Raw genomic sequence first — 16,926 nt, 5'->3', positions numbered from 1 at the left:
GGCCGTGGTAAAACCAATTTCTGCAGGGCTTGGACTTCATCACCAGTCCCAACCACACCATCCGATCCACCTGCATGCCCCTGGTCACGGGCAGCCCTGACAGTGTAGAAAACGGCTGTTTAGTCCTTTTGCAGGAGGAGACTAAAAGGAGACAAAGGAGGGTCAGGAGTGTTACATCTTCATCTCTTCCCTTGGGAAACAGCTTTATTTACAAAACAGGTCTAAAATAAGAACATGAAATGACAAGCCCTTGGGAATGTGGGAGAGCTGGCTGTTGGGAACCCATAGGTGAAGCCCAGGCATCCAGACAGAGGGTTTAAAGGAGGGCTGGGGGTGTGACAGGGACCTAAAATTTGAACTCCTTGTATTTCTTGCTGCCCCCACGGCTGTCCTGGGGCTGAGCTTTCCGTTTCTTTTGCTAAAGGAGAGAAAGAGAAACAGGTTACAACAGGCTAAACAACCCGCTAATCCCCCAAACAAGGTGGGCAGCCTGAAAGAGCCACACATGTCTGTGGAAAAAGTGCTGAAACTGGATTCTCAGACTTGGATGAGTTCCTTCCCCTCCCTGTGCCTGTTTCATCGGCCTTAAGGAGGGCAGCCCACCAGACCATTTCTAAAGTTTCAGCACCAAGGAAACTCAGGGCAGCAGGCCCTGAATTTTCCCTCACTCTCCCACTAGAGGACACCACTCCACTGACAAAGGAGTCCCAGTCCCTAGTCAGAGGTTTTGCTACGAGCTCCTACCTTCTGTTTGGCAGCATGCTCAGCCACCATGTCACTAAAGTCTTCCTTCTCCACTTGTGCCTGCTGCTCCCGTACATGCTCCTCGTACTTCTGGGTCATGGCCATGGGGTCCAGTTCCAACTCTTCAGGTGCCAGAGCCACTTCCACACCTTGCAGCTCAGGGGCCGGGCCCTTCCGGCTCATAACCTACAAAGGGGATCAGAGCCTTGCCATTTCCAAAGAGAGGCTCAGAAGCCCCAGCTTCTGCCCTCTATCCAGTCCTCAAAAGCAGCATCCACCGAATGCTCACCGTGGACATGTCGTAGATGTGGGTCGATCCCATTATGGCTCCCCCAACGGTGGCCGTTCTCTTCTCTGGCAACACAGTGAACAGCTGGGGCGTCTCACTTCTGCAAAGAACAAAGGGGTCAAGACCAAAACGAAAGGGAAGCAAAAGGACACAAACAGCACCTTCACCCAGCACCCAGCTGGAAAGATCCTGAGACATGGGGGAAATAATGCCAAAGCTGCCCCTGCAGGTCAGGGGAACCCATGAGAGGAAAGAGCTGGCTCGGTGCTGACTGTGGGGGACGCGCCTGGAAGGAGTACAGAGACCGAGTGAAGGGGCCCCCTGAGCCAAGTTCAGGTTATCAGAGACTAAGACTATACCATGCGCGAAGAAGGGCTAAGGGTCAGAGGCTGAAAGTTTCCAAAGATCTCGGGTACAGAGAAGCCAGGAGAAGAGAAGAGGCTACAGCAGTTCCTGCCCAATGCTGTGCTGGGAGTCTTCCAGCTCTTCAAAGGATTCCATTTGAAACACCAGAGCAAATCGACCCATGTCAACCCAACATGGCTTCACCCCCACCTCGTCCCCTGGAAGAGGTGACAATCTCCTCTCCAACAGCAGCCAGAGCATACGCCTTAAAATGGAATTCAGATGCTGTCTTTCCTTTGCTCAAAACCCAGTGAAGCTTCTGATCACAATCTGAGTAAAATTCATACTCTACCACGCTCTAAAGGGTTCACAGTCTGACCCCTTCCCTAATTCCTGCCCTCCACCCTCAGCCACAGTACCCTTCTTTTTCTTTCTCAAATATGCAAAACTTGAGACCTCTGCTTCCTGACAAGGTGCACCAGGGACTAGATGTACCCTCCCACCTAGAACAATGAAAAAAGGGGGGCAAAATAGATGTAAGTTTCTTAATACTATCCAAAAGTGGTGTAACAGCGGTTTCCAAGCCCCTGGACATGAGACAATGAAGGACAGTGACTCCTGAGAGACAGGTAATGAATGGAGTGAGTCCTTCAACTACCTGGCCTAATGCATGGAGAGTCTGCAGACCCTAGAACAAGGAGGAGTAACCCACGTAGCAGTCGAAGGACTCCATGAGTTGAAGAGATAAAGCTGAAAGAAGAGCAAGGAGACCAAGGCAGCTAGAGACCACAGGACAGGGTACTGGAGAAGAGGAAGCAGGCCAGAGACTCAAGAGCTCAAGACACCCGCAGGAGGACCCCTCAGGCACTCAGGTAAGCACTGCACGTGAGGAAAGTACCCAGACCAGAGAGAGAACCACCTAACAGTACCTGCTGCTTACTCGGGACTGAGAATGGCGCCTCGTCCCACCAGGCAGACAGAAAAAACCGCCTGGTTAACCAGGCAATGGGTGAGGCACACACAGCACCCTGTGCCTCAGTAATGGAGGGACTGCCTAGTCCCGCCAAATGAACCCGAAGACAAGACCTGAAAGAATCAAACTTTTTCCAAGTACAGTCAAACCTTGGTTCTCAAACACCTTGTCTTGGTTCTCGAATAATTCAGTTCTCAACCAAGTTGTTCAGGGAAGTCTCAGTTGTCTAAAAAAAACTTCAGGTCTCAATTCTCTTCCCAACAACCCTTTCATGTCAATACCTGTGTGGTCACTCATGCATCTCTCAGGCAACACAGGACATGTGGTTTTTGAACAAATTGCTTATCAAAGTTTTCCAGAACATATCAAGTCGAGAACTGAGGTTCCACTGTATCCCTGAACGCAGCTAAAGATTTATAGGAATAAAAAGTATCCTGGACCTAACAAGGTACATTTTACGACGTCTAGCATCCAATCAAAAACAGACATGCAAGGAAGCAGGAAAATCCAATCCTTAGTGAGAAAAATAATCAGTTTAAATCAACCCAGAACTGGCACAGATGTTGGCATTTATAGGCAAGTACAACAAAAATCTTTTTTTAACTACAAATTTTACTCATTTATTTTTAGAGAGAGGGGAAGGGAAGGAAAACGAGAGGGAGAGAAACATCAGTGTGTGGTTGCCTCTGGCACACCCCCCACTGGGGACCTGCCCTGCAACCCAGGCATGTGCCCTGGCTGGGAATTGAACTGGTAACCCTTTGGTTTTTAGGCTGGCACTCAATCTATTGAGCCACACCAGCCAGGGCTGTAATGTTAAAACTACATTCCATTTGTTCAAAAGTTAAATATGAGACACAGAAGATACAAAAGACCCAAATCTGCCTTGGCTGGGTGGCTCAGTTGGTTGGAGCACTGTTCCCTACAAACAAAATGTTACAGGTTCAGTTCCCATTCAGGGCACATACCTAGGCTGTGAATTCAGTGCCTGGTCAGAGTGCAAACAGGAGGCAACCAATCAATGTTTCTTTCCCTCCCTAAAAATCGATAAACACATCCTCAGGTGAGAACTGGGGGAAAAAACCCACAAAGTCGCAAATCACACTGCTGGAGATAAAACCCATAACGGATGTAATTCAGGTGAGAAACTGCTGCAGAAAAGGAACAGAAATTTTCTAAAACGGAACACAAAGAGAAAAAATATATTTTAAAAATGAAGAGCATCAGTGAGAAGTGGAACCACCTTCAGAGATCTGAGAGATGCATAACTGGAGTTCCCAAAGGAGAGGAGATGGAACAAAAAAAATGTTTAGAAAAATGGCTAAAATTTTCAAAAATTAATAAAAACTATAAACCCAGACTCACGATGCTCAACAAACTCCAAAGAAACTTAAAGAAAGCCACACAATACACTGTTTGTTCCAAACAGTGAGAAAATCTTAAAGGCAGCCAGAGAAAAGGACCACACATACAGAGGAACAAAGAAGGGTGAAGACAACAGATTTCTCCTCAGAAACAACAGAAGACAGAACATCTTTAAACTACTTGGAAGAAAAAAAACAGTCTAGAATCCTACACCTGACACAAATCTTTCACCAAGGTGAGCCAAATGAAGACATTTTTAGCCCTGGCTGGTGTAGCTCAGTGGATTGAGCACGGGCCTGCGAACCACACGATCTCAGTTCGATTCCCAGTCAGGGCACATGCCTGGGTTGCAGGCCAGTTCCCAGCAGGGGACACACGAGGGGCAACCATACATTGATATTTCTCTCCCTCTCTCCTTCCCTTCCCCTCTAAAGATAAATAAAATCTTTTTAAAAAATGAAGACATTTTTAGACTGCAAGAGCTGAAAGAATTCATGACCAGCAGTCTCGCAACTTGAAAAGCTGAAGGAATACTCTGAGGTACAAGGAGAATGATACCAGATATCAACGTAGACACACAAGAAGAAAAGGAAGAACACTTGGTAATTACATAAGTTAATATATGACTCTTATATTTAACTCTCTCTAAAAGATAACTGACCATTGAAACAAAACTAATAATCATGACAAGTAGGATTTCTAACATGTAAAAGTAAAATGTATGACAAAGTCAGGAGGGAAGAAATGCAAGTTCACTTTTGTACAGTTCTTAATACTACCTGGAAGTGGTATAACACTATCTGAAGGCAGACTGTGATAAAGACAGATATTCCAAACCCTAAGGCACCCACTAAAATAATAAAACAAAGACTTATGATCACTAAGTCAAAGTAGGAGATAAAATGGTATCATAAAAAATATTCAGGCCCCGGCTGGTGTAGCTCAGTGGATTGAGCGCGGGCCTGCGAACCAGACGATCGCGGTTCGATTCCCAGTCAGGGCACATGCTTGGGTTGCAGGCCAGTTTCCAGCAGGGGTCAGTTCCCTGCAGGGGATGCACCAGAAGCAACCATACATTGATGTTTCCTTCCTCTCTCCTTCCCTTCCCCTCTAAAGATAAATAAATAAGATATTAAAAAATATATACATTCAATAAGGCCCTGGCTGGCAGCTCAGTGAATTGAGCACAGGCTATAAACCAAAGGGTCACCGGTTCAATTCCCAGTCAAGGCACATGCCTGGGTTGCAGGCCAGGTCCCAGTGTGGGGTGCATAAGAGGCAACTGCACTCTAATATTTCTCTCCCCTTTTCTCCTTCCCTTCCCCCCTCTCTAAAAATAATAAATAAAATCTTTTAAAAGATGTTCAATTAATCCAAAAAATAAGAAAACAGAAAACGGGGAACAAAGAAGAGATCATTTCATGACAAAGAGGATCGATTCATTCAGACGTAACGACCCCACGGGTTTACATACCTAATGACAAGAGCTTCAGAAGCACAACTATGTAAAACCTGTGTTAGGGGCTTCGCGCCGTTTGCGCCTCCAGTTCCTCTGTCCCTGACCATCCTGTGACTGGCTCTTTCCTGACACTCGGCTCTCGGCTCAAATGCCGCCTCCTCAGGGAGGCCCTCCCAAAGGCCGCCCACCACCCGGGCCCTCTACACCCCACTGCACAGCTTCTCAGCTTCACCGTCCTACCCACGTCGGAACTGATCTTGTTCTCTGATGACGTCACCGGCCCTGTCTGTTCCACTGCTGACTCGCCTCTGCCCGCGGCAGTGCCCGGCACAGAGCTGCAGTTCAGTAACTGTGTACATGGGGGCAAGCGACAACGAACGCCGGCCAGCCATCCTAGATGCTGCAGGGAGGAGAAAGGCCTCCCCTCCCGGTCTGCTGGTTTCCTCACCCATCCATCGCCTCCTCGATCTTCTTCTTCCTCAGCTCAATAAGTTCGGGGGTCTCCATTCCCGCTGGCACTGAGGAGAATCCTCCAGGAGTGATGAGGCCACTGTGGAGAGAGGAACAAGCCTTGGAGTAAAGAGAAGGTCCCCAAAGACAGACAGACAGACAGACCAGTTCAGAGAGGCAGACTCTGCTTCCCCACCTGTCTGCAGGAGTAATAAAGCCGGTTTCATCTGGCTTGTCTTCGTCACTTTCCTCCTCTTCCTCTTCTTCTGAAGACTCTTCATCAGATGGCTCCAGCTCCCCCCAGGGGGTCCGATCAATCTCTTCTTCTTCAGTCTTGGTCTGAAAGAGATCACTCATTCATTTAGCAAACGTTACTACCTAGCCTGTGTCAAACTGCTGTAAAGGGAAACTGGTACCGACAGAAACAAACAACCTCTGCGGAGAGAGCTCATACTCTAGTAGGGGCGTGCCCTTGTATTGCAGCTCAGAAAAACCCACGCCCTTCTTCAGACTTTGAAAATTCACAACACCCAGCTCACTGGCAATGAAGATAGAAACCAGGGATGTCCAAACCGTGGCCTGTGGGCTGCATGAGACCCAGGATGGCTACAAATGTGGCCCAACACAGAACTATAAATTCATTTAAAACATTATGAGAAATATTTGTGATTACACAATATATTTAACAGGTCACAATGTATTTAATGTGTAGTCCAAGACAACTCTTCTTCCAGTGCAGCCAGAGACACCAAAAGGCCAAACACCCCTGCTATAAACCAACTTTCTCTAAAATTTCATGACCTTAAGCAAGGCCAAGCTGGCCAGCCATGGCCCACACCTGGAATTCGGCCGCATTGGTCCCGAACACGTCCCCGTAGAGTGGCTTCCCTGTCTCATCCACCGGGGGTTTGCCCCAGCCACCAGCATGGTATCCGAAGGAGCAGCTCTGCAGGGGAGGAAACGGAAGTCAGCTCCACTCTGAAGCTCCTCAAGTAGCACTTCAGGCCTAACAGAAAGCCACGCTCCAAATACACAAACTAACACTCAGGAACTCTGGAAACTGTGATTTCAGAGGCGACGTAAGTGTAAAAAGGCATTTTAAAGCAAAAGTAATAATCAACAAAAATCTGGAGGCAACAGGACAGGGAGATGAGGCAGAAAGTACACGAATAACTTCAGCTTTTGTGGTAGCCCATATTGTCTAAAACTGAAACAGTCACAAAAAAACATGACTCCCGCTTTTTCCTGATATTTTCCTAGAGGAAAATAGGCTTTTTGAAAAGCCTCTAGAATCTATTTCTCTTAAGAAATTCTGCCCCAGCTGCTGTGGCTCAGTGGATTGAGTGCTGGCCTGTGAACCAAAGGGTCGGTGGTTCGATTCCTAGCCAGGGCATATGCCTGGGTAGCAGGCGAGGTCCCCGGTAGGGGGCGCCTGAGAGGCAGCCACACATTAATATTTCTCTCCCTTTCTCCCTCTTTTTCCCCTCTAAAAATAAAATCTTTTAAAAAAATCTGAAGCTGAACAATTACTTCTTTTTCACTTCAATGACTTTATTGTCTGTTAATTTTTTTAAAAATTTTTATTTATTGATTTCAGAGAGGGAGGAAAGGCGGGGGGAGAGAGAGAGACATCAATTTGTTGTTGCATTTATTCACGCATTCATTAGCTGCTTCCTACACGTGCCCTGACCGAGTATCAAAACTGCAATACTGGTGAATCGGGACAGCGCTCCAGCCAACTGAACCACCCAGCCAAAGCAATAGGTTTTTTCCTTTTGAAATAAAAACGAACTTAATGCCATCCTGACATAAAATTATTTCTGTATCCATCCACATACATACCAGGGAGATACCTGGAAACACGTTCACCAAATGTTAAGTCCACTTATTTCTGAGTGATAAAATTATGATTTGTTTTCCTTTTTGTACTTCTCGATTCTGATTATTTTAGATGAGCATGTCAGGTTTTTTTAAATAAGAAAACCCATTACTATTATTTTTTAAAATAAAAACACATGGTGGAATGAGGAAAAAATCTCACTCTAGTTAAGAGCAGAGGCAGCTAAGAAGGAAAGAAAGGAGTGTGCTCACCTCGGGGATGGGTGAGTTCAGCCCGGGGATTTTCAAGTTCGGGTACGACGGGGGTGGTCCATATCGCTGCATGGCAATCAGCCACGGGGGAGGGACTTTGTGGGCATTCTGCAGGAAAGAGGGAACGAAATCCTGTCTGCCCGACCCTATCCCTTTGTCTCCCTCCCGCTCCAATTCCGGCCCTCCTCTCTGTGTCCTGTCAGGTAACTGGCACTCACTGGTCCCACTGGCATCCCCAAGGAAATCCTTAGCTCATCGGACAGATCTCCTGGCTTCTTCTCCTTCAGTCGCGTCTCAAACTCCTTCCCCTGGGGAAAAAGCAGGGCATGCTGTATTGTGAGCACCAGACACACACTGGGGACTCAATACCAAGAGGACACACACACAAAGATGAGAAGTCCCAGCCCACACCAGACGCACAGCCCCGCCCAGGGCTGCCAAGTTCCTACTCCGGCTCTCATCCCGCCGCTGCCTGGCTGGCGCAGTGGAAGGGGTAAAGGCCAGGAAGGAGGGGTCTGAAAAGCAAGCCTCCTAGTCCTCTAATTAGTCCACTGCAAGGTCACAGGCAAATTCCGGGCTGCTTTCTCATCTGTGAAATGAGGACATTTGACCGGATGATTGCCACGGTTGTCCCACCTCAAGAATTCCAGGATATCATAGTCATTAACATTTTAAGAATCAGAAAAAAAGTTTTCTCCCTCCCCCGATATTAAATGTTTCCTAAAAGCATCTGCCTCTGTCCCTAAACCACCCGCCATTAACAAGTATCACTTCAAAGACATGGTCTGCACCTCTCCAAAAAACCACCTCATCGGAAGATTTCCAATCCCGTCCCACTCGGGGAGAGTTCACGGACAACTCTGAGGCTGAGGGGAGGGGCCCGCAGACCAGGAGTTAGGGAGCCACGACCGAAGGCGCAGCCTTGCCCCTCAGACCTCTCGCCCCCAGACCCCCGAACCTCATAGTACAGGTCCCCGTGGATGGTCAGCTTCGGCTTGGTCTGCCACTTGAAGAAGGCGTCATGCAGCTTCTGGTAGTCAATGTCGATCTTCCCCATCTTGGGCCGAACCTTCTCTCGCATTTTGGACTTCATAGTCTTCTGTTCTTCCTGTGGAGGATGGCAAAAAAAAAAGCATCAGCAAGTTCAACTCGTAATAGATCTGGCTCCCGCTCCCGGAAGAGCTGAAACAGAACCTCATTTATCTCATTCAGAAAGCCACCAAAATCCTTCCCACTCCAACCCTCAAAATTACAGAATCCGAGTTGAACAAAATACACGCATCCTATGAACCAAACTCACGCACTGTCTCGGAGAGACCTGGCGGACGAGCGCCTAACCGGGAGGCAAAGGTTTCACCTCGTACTTTGGTACTTCTTGAATTTTTGCAGGACGAGCAACTGTTGCCTACTCAAAGTACTTAATTAAAACTTTTCAATTTAAGGAGTCACACAACCACCACGAATCTCTAGCCACAAAGTGTATCACACTCACGTCGGAGGCAGATAACTACAGACAAAGGCCAGAGCAACCGACAGAGAAGGGAGGCACTGGCCACGTGCAGGCACAGTGGGTGAGGGGGTGAGGACACGAGGGGGAAACTGGAGCCACTCAGAACCAGGCGTCCCCAGGAGGGGGCGGAGAGCCAGCTCTGAGCACCAAGGTGAGGGCCGACCCTCCCGCCACATGTCACGTACAGTGCTGACTTCTAAACCGCAGATCAGACGATGAGACAATTCACAAGAAGGCGGGTTCTGAGAACCAGATCCCAATTTTGAAGCAGTCCCCTATTCAGGACGTGGCTCCCCCAGGGCACCTCTGAGCCCCAGGCAGGCCCTCACCTTCTCCTGCAGGGCCTCCCGCATCTCCTGGATGCCTGTGCGTTTGATGAAGTCCGGCAGCTCAAAGGGGGGCTTCTCAATGCCACGTTTACCCTGCAGGTACTTGCGCTTGAAACACCAGTGGCGTGGCACAGGCACAGAATTCCGAGTGGCCTTGAGGTGGACCAAGAGCTTGGGGTCCTGGGCTGTAACATCATGCATCTCCACGACGTCAGGCCGAGCCACGAGCTGAAAAACAGCCACACGCCTCGAAAAAGCCCCAACCTCTCTGGTCTACAGCTTTTCTTCCTCCTCCTCGGAGGACCCATACCTAAGTCACCCAAGCCTCCTTCAAGGCTCCCCTCCCCAAAGCAACCCCCCACGGGGCGTCTGGGAGCTCCCTGCCTGCTGGATCAGCTCAGTCTCACCTGCTTCAGTTCAGCCACGGTGAAGCGATTCATTCGGCGCAGCTTCTTCTTGGACAGCTTGGGGGCTTCTGGCTTCTTTTCCTAGAACAGAAGGGTTCTCTTTACAGCAGGACTCTTCGGCGTCCGTCAGACCGCCCCGTGACCCCAAACCTTCGGCCACCACAGGGACTCTCCCGCGCCAGAGCTCAGCCCGGTCCCGAGCTCAAAGCCTCTCAGCCAGCCAGCCCCGGAGTCCTCGCCCACCCCCCGCCCCGACAGGAGGGTGCAGGTCTCACCGCTTCGTCGTCACTGCTATCGTCGTCGCTGTCCTTGTGCTCCTCCTCAAAGCCCTTCTTCTTGGGGGCGGCAGAGCTCTCCAGTTTGTCGGGTTTCTCTGGCTCCTTCTCTTTCTCCTTCTTCACATCGTCAGTGAGCTGAGGAGGCAGATGACGTGGAGACCCCAGCCCTGAGCCCGGCCCCCATTCCCGAACCCAGAACAGAAAAGTGTCCTCCCTACCCTGTCTGTCCCCATCCCTGCCCCTTTGCTGTGCAACTCCGCCCCGTGGGAGGGCTGCTCCCTGTACCTTGAAAGCCTCAAAAATCCTCTTGAAGAAGATGAAGTTGGGCTCATAAATTTCAGGTTCTTCGGTCACGTACTCAATTTCAACGTCAGCTGCGGGGGATTCGGAGCCACGGGACCGGGCTGACTCCTTCTCTCGGTCCCCGGAACTCTCGGATGACGCCCCCCGTGACCGCTGGGGCTTTTTCTTCTTCTTTCGGTTCCTACGCTTCCGGTTTTTCTGCCGAAACAAGTAAAACCAACTAGGTCAGAGAATCCAAGCACCATGACGGCCCCCAACCTCTAGTCTCTCCCAATTTCCTCAACAAGCTGAGAACAGAGGCCTTGAGCCCTGGCTGGTGTGGCTCAGTGGGTTGGGCATCCTCCCACAAACCGAAAGGTCACCAGTTCGACTCCTGGTTCAACTCCTGGGCAGGTGCTTGGGTTATAGGCCAGGCCCCCAGCTGGGGCCATGCAAGAGGCAACTGATTGCGATGTGTCTCTCCCTCTCTTTCTCCTTCCCTCCCCCTCTCTCTAAAAATAAATAAATATTTTTTTAAAAAGAAAAGAGGCCTTGAAGTCAGACTCCAAAGTTCTGCCCCTCAAGTTGTGGGCCTCTGGATAAATTACCATACTTTTCAGAAACTCTGGTCTTTTAGCTTTAAAATGTAACCATGCGTTGTACTCAAAACTCAAAGGACTGCCCTGGCCAGTGTGGTTCAGTGGATTGAGTGCTGGCTTGTGAACCAAAAGGTCACCAGTTCAATTCTCAGTCAGGGCACATGCCTGGGCTGCAGGCCAGGTCCACAGTAGGGGGTGCATGAGAGGCAATCGCACACTGATGTTTCACTCCCTTTCTCCTTTCCTGTCCCTCCCTCTAAAAATAAAATAAAATCTAAAAAACAAAACAAAACTTGAAGAACTTATGGCAATCGAATGAAAAATACCTACTAGATGCTGGCGACAAAAGTCAGCAGGACAGCAGCTACTGCATCCTGAGCACTGAGAACAGGAGTGACCTCAGTGCCCAGACATGCCCCGCCATTGCTTCCAGACCCCGCTCCGTACCTCTTTTTTGGATACAGACACTGAGTCCTCCTCAGTCTCTGACGCCGACTGGCCCAAGGACGAGCGCATGTCTGTTTCCATTTCCTCTTCCTCTGTAAGGGAGGGAGGTAGCCATCGGTCTCCTTCCAGGGCCGCTGCCCTGCTACATGCCCCCAGCAGCCCCTCTCCATCAAGGGCCAGGTTCTGTCCAACACCCCCCTCGGGAGCGGGAAAGAGGAATGCAGCCTTGGCCGCAGCCGCTCGGGCTCTATCCCTGCAGCCCTCAGGACACCACAACACACTCACCCTGCTGAGAGTTCATCTCCTCCTGGCGGCTCTCCTTCAGCTGCAGGATCTTTTCCAAAGCCTGGGGGATCTTGGGGCCCACTGAGGGGTCATCCATCTGCCAGAGACAACCAAGGAAGAGAGGGTAATCTCAGTGCCCCTTTCCTGAGGACGTCCACTTCCTGTACTGGCCAGGTGACGTAAACAGCAGAGTGTGGACAACACCAACCGGGCTCAACCGCCCCCTCAGCGTCCCTCAGAGTGAACTGCAGGACCCTGCCCCAGAAATGTCTCCCTGGCCTACCTAATCATGTCTGAACTACATACACGCCCTCCCCTGGGAAGTCCTCCTGTCTTCTCTCAGAATCCTTCTCTAAAGATCCAAACATAGCCCCCTCCTAAAACCACACTCTCCTCTCCAAAGAAATCAGCAATCTCACCTCTCTGTTCTCATCTCCAGGGGGCGGTGGGGGACCACGAGGCCGGGGAAGCGGGGCCCCCATGGGCAAAACAGTGGGAGTGGGGCCCACTGGAGCAGCAACTAAGAAAGAAATCCAGTGTGAGAAGAGACAAAACACTCATTTTAAATATTACCTTCCTGGCTAAGAGTCAGGGTGACAGTGCCCTTGGGGGAACAAGTGGCTGGAAGGGAGCCTGGAGGACTTTCCAAGCTGTGCTGGTTATGTTTCGGCTCTTGGTCCAGGTACTGGTTGTACAGGTGTGTTCAGTTTATGAAAGTTCACGGAACTATATACTTTCAATGCACACACTTTTTTATTATTGTTTATTTACCTTTCGAGGAGAAGGGAAGGAGAAGGGAAGGAGAGAGGGAGATAAATATCAATGTGTGGTTGCCTCTCGTGCATGCCCTGCTGGGAACTGGCCTGCAACCCAGACATGTGTCCTGATTGGGAATCGAACCACGATCCTTTGGTTCGCAGGCCCGCACTCAATCCACTGAACCACACCAGCCAGGGCTGATACGTGTACTTTGTTAATGTGATATATACTTAAATAAATAAAATCTTCATCATCGTCCTTGCCCTTTCCTTCCGTTATCAAGGTCTCACCTCGAGGACCCAGAGGAGTACGAACACCAATTTGGCCCATGTCCTGGGGGGGCCGAGGGACTGGGGTGCCCAGCTTGGCAATCTCCTGCTGCCGTTCCTGTTCCAGTAACACAGCAGCCTACAAGAGGGAAGTGTGCTTGGAAATCCGCTGGGCAGGCAACCCTGGCAAGTGCATCCTTCCAGCCAGGAAACAGGCCCAGGAGAACAATCAGGTACCATTGGAGTTCTGGCGTCCCCGCCACCCCCGAGCTTCCAGTATACTGATCCAATCAGAGGAACCCTCCTCTTCTCATCTCATCTCTCTCTCTCTCTCTCTCACACACACACACACACACACACACAGGCACTCTGGAAATACCACCAAGAAACACCTCCGGAAACTTCTGGTTCCTAGCAGAGAACCTGACAGCTAAACCCTGACTTCTATTTTTTAACAAGAGTTTGGTCCAAAAGATTAAGTTATTTCTAACAAACAGTGAATTCTTTACTTATATCTCCCCCTCAAGATCTAGCACAATCTGGGCAAAGATGGTACTGGTGACTATTTCCAGAGCTGGTGCTATCGATGACGTTTTCTTAACGCTCCGCCAGGTGACAACTGACATAAGACACCTGGGGGGCTGAATGTCTCCTGCATCACATTTAGTCTCAATCAGACACGAATGACTAAATTAGCCCAGAGTCCTCTCCACGGAACCTAAAATGACATCCTGTAAGACTAGGAGGGACCATCACACTTTTCCTGTAATGGACTAGACAGTAAACACTTAAGCCACTGTATGGGCCCTTTTATACACTCGTGGGGTATTTTCCTACAGTAATATAAAACCACTCTTAGCTTGCATTGCATACGAACAAACCAACAAACAAACACAGGCTGCAGTCCACAGCCCACCAGCCCCTTCGCTACAAGAAAGATGAAGTTATTTGGGAGAGCCTGAAACTGCATTGAGGCGCAGTAACCTGGAATGGTGCCTCTTGTTTCGGAAGCAAAGCTACAGAAGTGACAGCCAAGGAGCCGAACCGTGGGATCAAAGATTAAAATGAGGGGCATTACCCGCTTCTGTTGCTCCAAGAGCTCATGTTCCTTCAGTGAATGATCTCCCTGCTTAAAAAAGAAAACAAACTCACACCAGCGCCAGTATCCCCCAGGCCAGCCTGCTACAGCTCTGCTTCCTGGGGTCCTCTTCCAGCCTAGGGCCTAAGTTCTACTCTTTGGTCCAGACCTTCCCAGAAGGCTTGGCCCTGAAACCCACCTCTCTCTAGGACTCCACTTCCCATCCATAACCCAGGCCAGGCAGCCAGCTGCCCTACCTGCTTGGCACGCTCCTCTTGCTGCATCAACAACGCCGCCTGCTGCTGGGCCAGCTTCAGCCTCTCCTCCTCTGACAGTGCCACAGGCTCACCCCCCCGAAGAGGAGGTGGAGGCCCCAAGTTGGGCGGGCGGGGTCCAACTGCCATAGGAAAGCCAAGGCCAAGGCCTGGTGGAGGTGGTGGTGGGGGTGGAGGAGGCTGCAGAGGGGGTAGTCCCATGGGTGGCGGTGGCATAGGAATCCCAGACAGCTGTGAAAAAAATATGACCATAACCTAGGAAGCATTTATCTACTGCAGACACTTGCTGGGGATCTACTATCACACAGGTGCCGGGATTCAAAGTCAAATGATGCACAGTTCTTGCCTTTAGACCACACTCCACAGCAACACCAAGAGAAGTTGTTAACTTTGGGGCACCAACCAAAGAAAGCTAGAGACACTCTCTCCAGAAAAATAGCTTGAGCACAGATTTGCATACAACCTCAGGAGACTCATGGACAGCTCTGAAGGCCATCTTACCCCACACATGGAAGTCAACAGGCCCCAGTCAGAGCCACCGCTCTAGAGAAAAAGACTCATATCCTGGATCAGAAAGGACAGGGAATTTGAGAGGACTAAAATAAGCAGGAGCCGGTGTGCCCCAATAACTCACTAAATGTAGGTAGTATGAAGTCAAATCAGAAAGTGAGCCCTAATGTCTTCATGAGTAAGACAGGAACTGTGCCCCAGGACAAAGAGGGTAATTACTTCCAGCTGGGTGGGGGAGAATCAAGTCAAGCTTCCAGATATTCAAGCTGAATCTTAAATGATCAGTAGAATTTGGAGACGCTGACACTGGGGAAGGAGGCAAGGATGGGACCACGGGAGAACAGAAGAGCTCCTAATACCGTCACTGCAGTACCTCCCTGCCCAATCCGCCAGTTGCATTCCCAGTGCACTACCCGTGAGACGGGATACCCTAACCAGAAGGGACGTGATGAAGTGGAACAATCTCCCTACCTGTGCCGACATGGGAGGGGGAGCAGCTTTGTCCCCATCTTCGCCTCTCAGAACCGGCCGATTCAGTACGATGCCAGTCTGCAAAAGAGAAAGGGCTCTAGGTCAGTCCCAGGACATGCTGTTCCACTAAACGACGCTCGCTCCCATTCATACCACAAAATTTACCCAGTGCCTGTCTGCCAGAGCTCCGGCTGAGCACTGGGGAAAACCAGTATGTGTACAGAAACGGTTACAACAAAGCAGTTACTGTAAAGACAGTAACAGACAAATAGGGCAAGACCCGCTTGCTGTGTGGAGGTACACAAAGAATGAAGGCCTCCTGCAGAAGCTCGGCCTATCCCGACACCCTGCTGCCAACACTTACCTGGCGGGTGTAGGTCTGCAGCCGTTCCACCAGCTCCTCGCGACTCCCTGCTGGACAAAGCACAGGATTAAGGTCGTAGCACAGGCCAAACAGGCCAGGCGACCCTGGTCAAGCCCCAGCAGCACGCCTCCGCCAGCCGCCCCCGGGTCTCTGGGGTAACCAGACTCCGCTTCCCCGCAGGCCCGCGCTGCCGGCTCTTCACCTCCAGTGCCCCTTACCCTGGATTGGAGCTCCGATCTCTGCCAGTTTGGCCTGAAGCTCCTGGGCAGCCCAGGCGCCATAGTGCCCAGGTGGCGGCGGCGGCGGCAGCTGCAACTCTCCTTTGGGAGGCTCAAGATGCTCGGCCGCCATCTTAGCCACGGCAAGGCCCGCGACCAAACCGGAAGCTCGGGCCAGATTGGGGCCCACTTCCCGGAACTTCCGGCAGCGCGGTCCGTCACGTCCCCGCCAGGGTTGGAAGGCCTTTGGGATAGAGACCCACCCCCTGCTGTTCTCCAACTGTCTCTAGGCAGTCTCGCCACGAAGCCTTCTGGGAGTTGTAGTACGGCGTCCGGCCACCGTGCTGGGCACACTGGGGACCGGCGCAGGAGATGGACTGTTTTCAGTGTCTGATCCGCAGGTGCGTCGAACGGTCGCCTCCCGCCCCGACTCCCAAATCATGCGAGAGAGGCCCAGACGCTTACGTTCCTAAGGACTCATTCCCGGGCGGCGGCGCCAGAAAGCGGAAAGGTGCAGCCCATACCTGTGATAAAACAGTATGATTGTCTGCCGCCCACCCCCGGCCAAGCTGAACTCGCTGAAATGGGACCAGAGCCAGTAGAAGAGCGGACCTGCCTGCCCGGGCTAAGCTCCAGCCACCGACCTGGGGGAGGGCCACGCTTAAAGCCCTTTTTTCCACCATTCAAGCCAGCTGAAATGTCTCGTTAGGTTTTCTCCCATTTTCCTGCCCTTGCATGGCGCTCCCATAACACGTTCAAACCACCATTTGTTTTGAAGTCTTTCTTGCCCCTTCTCCCCACCTTTATCCCCAAGAACGCCTGCTGGCGTTCAAGAAATGCTCCATAAATGATTACTGGAGGGGAAGGAAATGAAACAGTCTTTCCAGCAACAGAATGTGTGTCTTTTTAGTGTCCAAAATAAAATCAGGAACTTTTCTTCTCTCATCCCCAGGAGCCTCCTGGGAAGTTGATCCTGCCTCCTGCACACACACACACCCCACCATTGGCCTGTGCCCCTGAGAAATGGGCAGGTCCCCCCTTGCCTGCCCAGCTTCACCTCTCCCTGTCCTGACCAGTCAATTCAGTTTCTCTTCCCAAGTCTGCCAGGAGCTCTGAAGTTCTCTGCCAG

At 50.7% G+C, this 16,926-nt stretch overlaps 1 protein-coding gene across 3 annotated transcripts; it reads right to left on the bottom strand.

Annotated features, from left to right (window-relative positions):
- Window positions 1–171: 171 nt before the first annotated feature.
- Window positions 172–15,971, bottom strand: SF3B2 (splicing factor 3b subunit 2). 3 transcript variants are annotated; one of them, XM_037053265.1, is made up of 22 exons: window positions 15,798–15,971; window positions 15,580–15,629; window positions 15,216–15,293; window positions 14,217–14,465; window positions 13,960–14,010; window positions 12,903–13,020; window positions 12,273–12,373; window positions 11,854–11,950; window positions 11,569–11,660; window positions 10,526–10,741; window positions 10,238–10,375; window positions 9,963–10,043; window positions 9,556–9,783; window positions 8,675–8,824; window positions 7,935–8,024; window positions 7,717–7,824; window positions 6,464–6,571; window positions 5,822–5,964; window positions 5,624–5,725; window positions 1,034–1,133; window positions 745–930; window positions 172–418 (listed from the first exon to the last, which is right to left on the bottom strand). In XM_037053265.1, the coding sequence occupies exons 1-22, from the start codon at window positions 15,928–15,930 to the stop codon at window positions 347–349; spliced, it is 2,691 nt and encodes an 896-aa protein (XP_036909160.1). In that variant the 5' UTR covers window positions 15,931–15,971; the 3' UTR covers window positions 172–346. The 3 variants fall into 3 exon arrangements, with proteins under 3 accessions (XP_036909160.1, XP_036909162.1, XP_036909161.1); XM_037053267.1 differs by having other exon boundaries at window positions 13,960–14,007; XM_037053266.1 differs by having other exon boundaries at window positions 15,580–15,626.
- Between the last annotated feature and the right edge of the window lie 955 nt (window positions 15,972–16,926).

This window comes from Sturnira hondurensis, unplaced genomic scaffold, assembly GCF_014824575.4.
Source record: "Sturnira hondurensis isolate 20B ecotype Veracruz unplaced genomic scaffold, ASM1482457v3 Scaffold0007797, whole genome shotgun sequence".
In the NCBI taxonomy this organism is placed as follows: domain Eukaryota; kingdom Metazoa; phylum Chordata; class Mammalia; order Chiroptera; family Phyllostomidae; genus Sturnira; species Sturnira hondurensis.
This window is presented reverse-complemented; position numbering and strand designations above follow the sequence as displayed.

Excerpts from the sequence above, each read along its gene's own strand:
- SF3B2 (XM_037053265.1), bottom strand. The coding sequence starts at position 15,930 with ATGGCGGCCGAGCATCTTGAGCCTCCCAAAGGAGAGTTGCAGCTGCCG. Across the intron at positions 5,726-5,821 it reads TTTATTACTCCTGCAGACAG|TGGCCTCATCACTCCTGGAG; the intron begins GTGGGGAAGCAG and ends CTCTCTCCACAG. Across the intron at positions 1,134-5,623 it reads ATCGAGGAGGCGATGGATGG|AAGTGAGACGCCCCAGCTGT; the intron begins GTGAGGAAACCA and ends TGTTCTTTGCAG.